The 8,983-nt window shown below is 37.3% G+C and overlaps 1 protein-coding gene across 1 annotated transcript; it reads right to left on the bottom strand.

Annotated features, from left to right (window-relative positions):
- Positions 1-1,843: 1,843 nt before the first annotated feature.
- On the bottom strand, positions 1,844-8,556 carry LOC104603697 (uncharacterized). The gene is made up of 12 exons (XM_010267782.3): positions 8,157-8,556; positions 7,859-8,078; positions 7,566-7,766; positions 7,413-7,483; positions 7,183-7,345; positions 4,684-5,277; positions 3,781-4,161; positions 3,567-3,642; positions 3,428-3,491; positions 2,847-2,982; positions 2,306-2,419; positions 1,844-2,207 (listed from the first exon to the last, which is right to left on the bottom strand). The coding sequence occupies exons 1-12, from the start codon at positions 8,267-8,269 to the stop codon at positions 2,142-2,144; spliced, it is 2,199 nt and encodes a 732-aa protein (XP_010266084.1). The 5' UTR covers positions 8,270-8,556; the 3' UTR covers positions 1,844-2,141.
- Positions 8,557-8,983: the final 427 nt, after the last annotated feature.

Below are 8,983 nucleotides of genomic sequence, written 5' to 3' on the forward strand. Positions count from 1 at the left end.
AGAATGTGCTTGTCCATAAAATTCTACACACTTTGAAGAGTTTTATATACTATACGCTTCTGTTGATTCTACATCAGCAATAAGAACAAGATGCACCCCAACCTCCATAAACTTCATCTAACAGCCCAACACCGATGCAGTCATAGCTACTTCCGCCTTCACTGAACTATCATAGTAGATTGTTATATCAGTATGATGTATAAACCTATCTCTTAACCTTTTGCCAAGAAATCATTCAAATTCTCAATCCTGGTACGTTCAATCCATTCATGATTCAACCACAAATTTATTTATTTATTTTGGGCAATGATTCAATCATTGACATAGAAACCCTCAGGATTGCCCACAAAATGATGCAGTTAGATTAAAAAAATCAGTCCAAACAATTCCCAAAATGGTGTTGTGCGGCCATTCTATCAACAAGCCAAATGCAATCATGTTTGGCCAAAAGCCAACGCTCGACCCAAATAAAAAGTGTGGTGGTGGTGTTGGTGAGAGGCAACCATTTGTGGATTGGAGATGTTAGTGGTTGCGTGGTACAAGGAGTGCAGACTTCTATCACATTTTTGGGTATGAGGTTGGCACACTAATAATGGAGTAATGGGTGATAATGAACATAATTGGGTTTTAGGAAAAAATAACCCCACATGATGTCAAATGCTAACGAATTTGGATGGAATATTAGCATAGGGGAAGCTTTTGTCTTATAAAGTCACAAGGCATGGAGTTCTTAATCCAATTTGAAAAGGAGGAGATGTTTTAGTATTTAGGATAAAAATGAAGGAAAGTTTAAGACTTTTATCCTAGTTAAAAACGTGTCGCAGTAACAAACCTACATATCAGAGGGCAGTTTTGGCTAGATATTTTTTGGAAATTTGGAAGTTTATGGTTATAAATGGCAATTCGTTGTACGAATTCAAATCGAGTTAGACCCAATTAATAAGGCGATCTGAAATCAATCAAAATATAATATTATTAAACATTGATATATGTTGATTTAATATGCATCTATTAACATTGGTTCAAACTTATTTTTAGTTTATTTTGTGGGTATTTGACATCAATGTCATTTTCTGAGTAAACAGCACCACATTAGAGAAAGTGGTACTTCAAACACCACCTTTGTTTGGTACCATTTATTCAAAATACAATGTTGCTTTACACCATGTCTTAGAAATCAGGAAAGTGTGGTCTAGAGTAACGCTATATTCAATGTTTTCTAAGAAAACAATGCATTGCTGCCAGTGGTGCAATGATGTGACATTATCTTGAACATTGGATGATAATGTAGATCAATGTTGAAAAAATTGCTGCCTGTACCTATACCAAATAAAATCAGTGTTGTTTCCTTAGAAAATGCCTACATGACAGTACTGGTTTCAAACAAAAAATAAGTACTGTTTTTTCAAAAAACAATACTAACAACTCAACATGCCCAACATCATTGAAAAAACAGTGTGATGTGATGCCAAACACCTACTTTATTAATGGTATTCTAATGTTTAACTTATATTAACCATGTTTAATATCCGAATCTGCTCTAAATCCAAAAGAATAAGATTTTAATTAAATTTAAATTTATAATAACAAAGACATTTGAGTTTGGGAGATTTGATTCGATCAATTAGAAGCCCTATTAGAAGTAGATTCATTTCCCGTTTGTAGGGCTTTTAGTACATATATATTTCCTTTTAGTGGCTTCTTCAAAACAACTTTATTAGATCAAGCCCTCCCAAATGGCTGGTCAATGCACGATTTCAGTCGAGGCACACGAAAGACAAAAAAAAAAAAAAAAAAAAGAAGCAAAACGTGTAGTGAGGTGAGAAGCGTAGAATGCTCGATGTAAAGTTTGACGGACTATTAGTTCAAGCTTTATTTGAAATGGGTGGTCGTAGACATGGCTATGCCATATCAATGGACCATTATTCTTGTCCGATCCAATTCAATCCAATAAGAGAATCCTATAAATATCAAAATCCGAACCTAAAGCAAATAAGCAATTGGAAGTGGAAGCCAACCTAGCCTATGAATTCAGTACATGTGTGTGTATTTGGCCTAACCGTATGTCAACATTCAACACTTTTTTTTTCCATTTTTTGTCCGTTTTCATAGACAGCTTGAAATACTTTGCATACCACTGCTTAATTGATCCAGGAGACGCCCAACATCTTAGTCATAAAACTATAGCAATCAGCAGCTTCATCAATCTGCAATATTCAGGACAAATAACAATAGCCATCAGATCATGCCACGGAAATGAAATGAATTTCATGCAACAGCAAATAAATTCAAAGCAACCGATTACCAATTTCTGGGTAGGTCGCCCAGCTCCATGTCCAGCCTTACGGTCAATGCGACCAATTATTGGGTTGGTTTGTGGGCTCTTTTCCAAGCTTGTGCAGAGCACATATTGCATGGTCTGTGGGATGAAAGAAGACAAATTCCAGTATAAAGAAGAAAACAAAAATAAGAGCACAAGGATAATGCATACAAGTATTTATGCTCATACATACAAATAAAACCCATAAATATGGGAAAAGGCCTAGTTGGCTAGTTGCTTGTGAAGCAAACAATAGGTATTAGACTAATAGTCCTGTGAGCTCTAAGCTACGGTCTACAGGTTACATAATCTTGATGATTTTTACACAGTTGGGAATTCAAACACCATGTAGAGGATTCCAGTAAATGATCATGATCTCATATCATGCACTACCATATAGATATACACATACAATTACTGTAAACACATATAATCAAAAGAAATTAGATTTTCAACATTCACTGGCCTATTAATCAAATGATTAAAAAAGACCTGACATCATGGTAAATGAAAATTCAGAACTCACTGCCAGTAATTTCAGTGAATGTAATGGTACTACACGATCATCATGATCAGCTGTCAAGAGCATGGTAGATGGGTATTGGCAGGTCAAATCGTTATGCTGCTCCCATGGTCTCCTCACGTTATGGAGTGGTGAGTACCTGAGAAAGAGACAACTATTCTTATCCCTCAAAGATCTCCAAAAGTTCCAAGTTCAAAATTCTAAAAACAATCTTATTAATTTGTTCAATAGATATAAGGAAACAAGGACAGAAATTATTTACTTGACGGAGAACTAAGTTGGTTTGTGAAATACACCATGGAAGGCCACTACAAGTGCCATGTTGTTATTGCATTTCCATGCTCACAGATAGGTTTTTTTGTTTTTGCTAAATGCTCACTCATAGGGTTGTCATTATTGTAAAAGGACAATATTATACAAGTGCCATGTAGATATAATATTATTCTCCCGTGTTCACTGATAGGGTTATCATTACTATAAAAGGGCAATATTATAGAAGCAGATATTACTGCCAAGACACACAAGGAGAAACCATACATCCAAAATAACACTCAACATAAAAGGACAACAAAAATTTCCCTTACTTAATTAGCCACCGAAATTCTTCTTCCTTGTCTGAACAACCATAATCAGAAGTCCATGCATGGCCTGGAAAATGAAAGGTAAATCACCATGCAATATTAAAATCTACTAGCTGATAGACCAAAAAATATGTAGACTGACCTATTGTGAACTTGTGGAAACGCAACATGTCCATAACACCAACATGAGCCAAAGCACATCCAAAAATATCAGGTCGCTGCCACCAGAAGCATTTGTAGTTTTACTAAAGGGTAATTTATGAAAATATCCAAGAATGGAAACCACTGACCTCGCATTGGATTCAGAATTAGTTGAGTACATTTATCAATGAGAACACACTAGAAACAGCAACTACCTGATTTATGCAAGCTGCAACAAGAAGCCCACCATTGCTCCCACCTTCAATGCACAGTTTTTTTGGCTGGGTATAACCAGCAGATATAAGAAATTCTGCAGCAGAAATGAAGTCATCAAAGCAATTTTGCTTTTTTGCAAGTGATCCTGCCTTGTGCCATTCTTCTCCATATTCTCCACCACCACGAATGTTTGCTATGCAGAATACTGCACCTAAATGCCTCATAAGGACAATGCGTTTGACACTAAATGATGGTGTAATGCTAATATTGAATCCACCATAACCATATAATAAACATGGATGTGATCCATCCAAAAGAATATTTTTCTTAGACACAATGAATATTGGTATTTTGGTCCCATCCTTGCTGGCTGGAAAAACCTGAAAGTTTGAAACAAAGATTCAATTGGGAGAACAAAAGGAAAAAGAATAGCAGAGAAAAGGAAAAAAAAGCATCACGTCTTTAAAGGAAATTGTACAGTATGTAATCCCCAAAAAAAAGAGAAAATTAAGCAGGAAGTTATGCTGAGCACAAATGGTGACAGAATACTGCTTTAGTCATAAGTTTAATTTACATTTGGCAAAGTAATAGTGCCCCTTAACCTTAAGAGTTGACTTGGATTTCAATTATTAATCCAGGTTTTTTTTTCTTTTCTTATGAAAAGGACTCCAGGCTAATGGTACCATTTTCTCACTGAGAAGTAATGTAGTACCAACTACCAACTACCAACAAATGATTTCAAACGAGAACATAAAATTGCCAAGCAACTCAATCTCGAGAAATAGAAAAGGAAACTGCATTTCAATTTAAAGCTTTCCCTTCTTTACAACTTGAGTTAAAGATAACCAATCACATGATGAAATAGTCATACTGCAGCACAAATGGTTATAGTGGGATTTTACCTGATTAACCTGGAAGTCCGTTCGATCAAATCCAGGAACAACAATTTCTCGAAATATCTTCAATTCTGGAACCTCAGATTCTAAGTTGCACTTATAAATAATACCAGGAGTAAGGAAGCTAGTGAACCCAATAAAAACCTCACTGTCTTTGCGCCTTCCAGAACTCCCATAAACTGTACCAATGTCAAGGGGTAAATGATGTAGCAATGAGCCTGTTTTCAGGTCCCTTATCTGCAGAACATATTTGACATCACTCAAGTAGCTTACCAGAATCTGGTTCTCATTAACAGCAACAGCTGATTCAAGCACATCTTTCTCAGATTCCTCGAGGACATCAGTCCAAACACTTGGTTCATTGAGATTCACCCAAACAAGCTTATACTTAGGAGCATCTTTATTTGTTTGAAATGTAAACTCGGTGCCATCATTAGCAATAGCATGATAACTGGCCTCAAAATTGTCAATAAGCTTGATAAAGGGAAGCTTCTCATCTCTCCCTTTAAAACCTTCCAGCCCACCAGGGAGTGTAGATATGTCACAATAGTAAAGCTTATTTACTGGATCACAACCCTCCTCTATATACAGAAGCACATACTGCAAAAAATTAAAAAAATATATATATCAATGGAGAATTATTAAATAATTTGTGCAAACCATAAATACATCAATTGGTCAGAAAGTGTACACAAGCAGGTAAGCTTGTTGGGAATTCCAGGATCCAGTATTGATTATAACTACAAAAGTGGTTTAAACATGTATTGCAGAGACTAAATGGTAAAAAAACTAAAGAAAGTTCATTATAGCAGTAAAATTATAGGAGATTTTTTTTATTAGGAACACTTTATTTTACCTCCACCAATAAATGATTTGTGGTTTAAATTCTTGGTAAATGGAGGTAAAAAAAGTCCAACTTGAGTTGGTGAATTTGCACATGAGAAATAGTTAAGCTTCTGAAGGTTTTATCTTGGAAAAAGTTTGCCTTACATAAAACTTGAGAGGCATTGCCTTATATGTTCTGTTCATTGTCATTCCCACCTCTGGGAAGGGAAAATCCTTTCCCTTCATGATGATGTGGCAGTAATCAGTACCATCCATAGAAAATCTCCAGACCCTTTTCATGCATATTAGAGAATAAGGCAATCTGTACAGATAGTCCAACAAAACTCTCTTTACAGAAGTGCAAATGATGTAACTTATTTCATTGGTGCAATAAAATATTATTTAGATTTATGCTGACCAAATACAGATATGAATACAGAGACCGGTATAGGAAACAAGGAGACAACTCCCCATTTCCTAAAATCCTGGATACGGTGTAAACCATGTAATTTGCTAATATCAAGCTTCTGTGTGTAGTTTTTGAAGCTAAATTTCATTTCTCAAGATTTACGTCTTGCCAAATTTAACTAAGTTTCAAAATTAAACAGATTTTCCTATAGTGTAATTTATCAGACCATGCCATTTTGCAAATTTTAAAAGTGTTAATGATACAGAGTACATCTACAGGTGTCCATGTGGTATCCAGTGTTGCATCCATAAGTATTATAACCAACACCGGTGCATAAGACATGTATAGGTATCACAGATTTAGATTCTCAGAAGAAATAGGAAATATCAGGAGAGAGAGAGAGAGAGAGAGAGAGGGAGGGAGGGAGGGAGTATTCTCTAATTAACTGCCTTGGTCAATGAATGATCAGAAGATCATTTAGAAAATTTACTAAGAAGTGAAGATCCTTTCATGATCATCTTTGTCATAGGTCACAAAAGCAGAGGAATTAGCATTCTAGATTGCAATATTTGTCCACTGATGCACTCCTTCAGTGTTTCAGCAAAAGATGATAAGCTAGTCAACTCTTTTGGCTCGTGGAACTACTAACACTTGGTTCTTCACCATTACTCACTCTTTGAACATACTCCAGTCTGGCTAAATAGGTAGATGCTGCCTCTTCAATCTAAAAATTGTTATTAAGGTGCAGAAGAAAGAGGAATTTAAACATCTCTGTATTCAGTGCAGTTTGGTTCAACACATCTGGAAATTTAGCACCCTCTTCAACTTACATCCAAAAATAAAAAGCAACAAAAACGCACGACTGTTTAGTTTTGCCCCCAACATTCCACCCTATTAAAGGTTCCAACCATAGCTTAGAAGCAACTGTAGCAGTTCCAGCATGGATGTGAAATACATGATAATGGAATTAATTGCTTTCCACTAAAGATATTTATGGAAAAAGGAAAAGGGCAATAGTCTGACTTATGAAAAAAGGTGAGGATTCAATATTTTTTTCCCTTTAAGGGATGATATTCCAAAGATTTAGATGGGACTATACAAACCATAATTTATATCCTCATAAAATAATTGGCATAGATGATCCTTAATCGAGAAGATCTCAAGATCTAAATGCCCTTCGGAGTCCCTCTTCTATATGGCCCGCCTTTTAACTACACCAGTTGAGTTTACCACCTTTAGTGATGAATGATGACATGGATAGAGGGTTATACCTTCCCATCGTCCATGACTTCGGCCGCAAACAGGTATTTTGGGTTGTCAGGATCTTTCCAGCACAGAACATCTTCGGATTGATCAGTACCCAAGAAATGGTAGTAAAGTTCATGGTAAAGATTAGCCTCCGTTTCAGTTCCAGCATCTAACTCTTCTCCTTCCCTACATGTCAATACCCGCCATCACGATGATGAATTCGATTAGCCAAAGACAGAAAAGCCGAACTTACTTGGGAGCCGGATAGCGGCTGTAGAAAAATCCTCTGTTGTCATGAGTCCAACTGATAGACGAAAATTTAACCTGTGAGAAGTAGATAAATGAAAATGAGCTAATATGGCCATATCCAGAAGGCCAAAAGAAAAAGGAAGCTTGTATTACTCACCCAGGATAGAGTATCAGGCTCGGCCGTCTTATCGCCGACCCGCATTACTTTGATCGTCACCCAGTCACTGCCACTGGAACTAAGCCCGTAGGCCAAGTACTTGGCATCCTCACTAATGGCGGATATGCTCAAAGCAACTGTTCCGTCCTCACTTAGCACGTTGGGATCGAGTAAAACCTCTGCCGTTCCATCAAGACTATCCTGAAATAGGCCCAGCACAAACCATCAACCCTTAAATCCATCAAGAGTTCACTTTTTCTGTCAACTGTTCAATTGGAGTCAACCCAACAGACCTGCACATAGAGGACACTTTGCGCTTGAAGCCCAGTGTTATGAAAGTAAAAGTATTTATCCCCACGCTTAAATGGGATTTCGAACCGAGGGTGATCGAAGAGCCTCGTAATCTCCTGACGAAGATTGTCTCTCGTATCACAAGTAGCAAGTACCGAATCCGTCAACTTTACTTGCTTCTCGACGAAATCTTTAACCTCATCGGCATCGGGATCTTCGAGCCTAACCAGAAAAAGGAAAAGAAAATAAAATTCAGAGTAAATTAGGGAAAGAGTTTCAACAAAATGTACATGATTGTACCATCGATACGGATCAGCTATTTTAACACCGTGATAGTCATCAACGATCGATTCATCTCTCCGGACAAAAGGGTACTGCAAGTGAAAATCTAATCCTTCAGATAGAACACCCATTCTAGGGTTGGAAGAGATCGCGCGAGAGGTACCAGAGAGAGAGAGAGAGAGGGGGAGAGCACGGATGAGAATGAGAAGGCTTGGGAAGAGTAGGAGTACGAGTTGAATAAGACTTGATTTTTTTATTTATAGAATAATTGCATTTTATTACCAACGAATCAGAGGAAGGTTGGGAGGCAAGCCAGCAGATACTGGCGGTAAGAAGAAGGCGAAGATATCGTGGCCTCGAGGGTGTGGCGGGCGGGCGAGAATATGATGAACTTTCTATGGCCGATGGCCCCCGTGCCAATCTGGGTACGGTTCAGGCGGGAAAATAAATGGATTGAGTCGGGATCTTCTGCGCGCACGGTGTGTTACACAAGTGTACACGTCAGACTGCCACATGTATATTGGTTTTTTGGTAGGGTAAATTACTAATGCCCCCTATACTTTCATTTTGTCATAAGACTCGTACTTATTTATTTATTTTTTTTTTTTGGGGGGGGGGGGGCTACACAGAACGGGGGTAGCACGTCCCCAGAAATAAAAACAAGCGATTATGTTTAGAGAAATAGGAATGGAGTTGAGAGAAGCATCGTTTGTGTGTGTGTGGTTAGTTAGCCAGTTTACAGTTATATTTCCTTTTCTCAAACATTAGGAAGCACCTCTCCCTTTCTCTCTATTTATTTATCTATCTATCTCTCTTTCTAATCTTAATAGTTTATGTTTGTAGCA

This window comes from Nelumbo nucifera, chromosome 5, assembly GCF_055504915.1.
Source record: "Nelumbo nucifera cultivar China Antique chromosome 5, China Antique-T2T, whole genome shotgun sequence".
Lineage (NCBI taxonomy): Eukaryota > Viridiplantae > Streptophyta > Magnoliopsida > Proteales > Nelumbonaceae > Nelumbo > Nelumbo nucifera.

Excerpts from the sequence above, each read along its gene's own strand:
- LOC104603697 (XM_010267782.3), bottom strand. The coding sequence starts at position 8,269 with ATGGGTGTTCTATCTGAAGGATTAGATTTTCACTTGCAGTACCCTTTT. Across the intron at positions 8,079-8,156 it reads ATAGCTGATCCGTATCGATG|GCTCGAAGATCCCGATGCCG; the intron begins GTACAATCATGT and ends TTTTCTGGTTAG. Across the intron at positions 7,767-7,858 it reads AAAGTGTCCTCTATGTGCAG|GATAGTCTTGATGGAACGGC; the intron begins GTCTGTTGGGTT and ends GGCCTATTTCAG.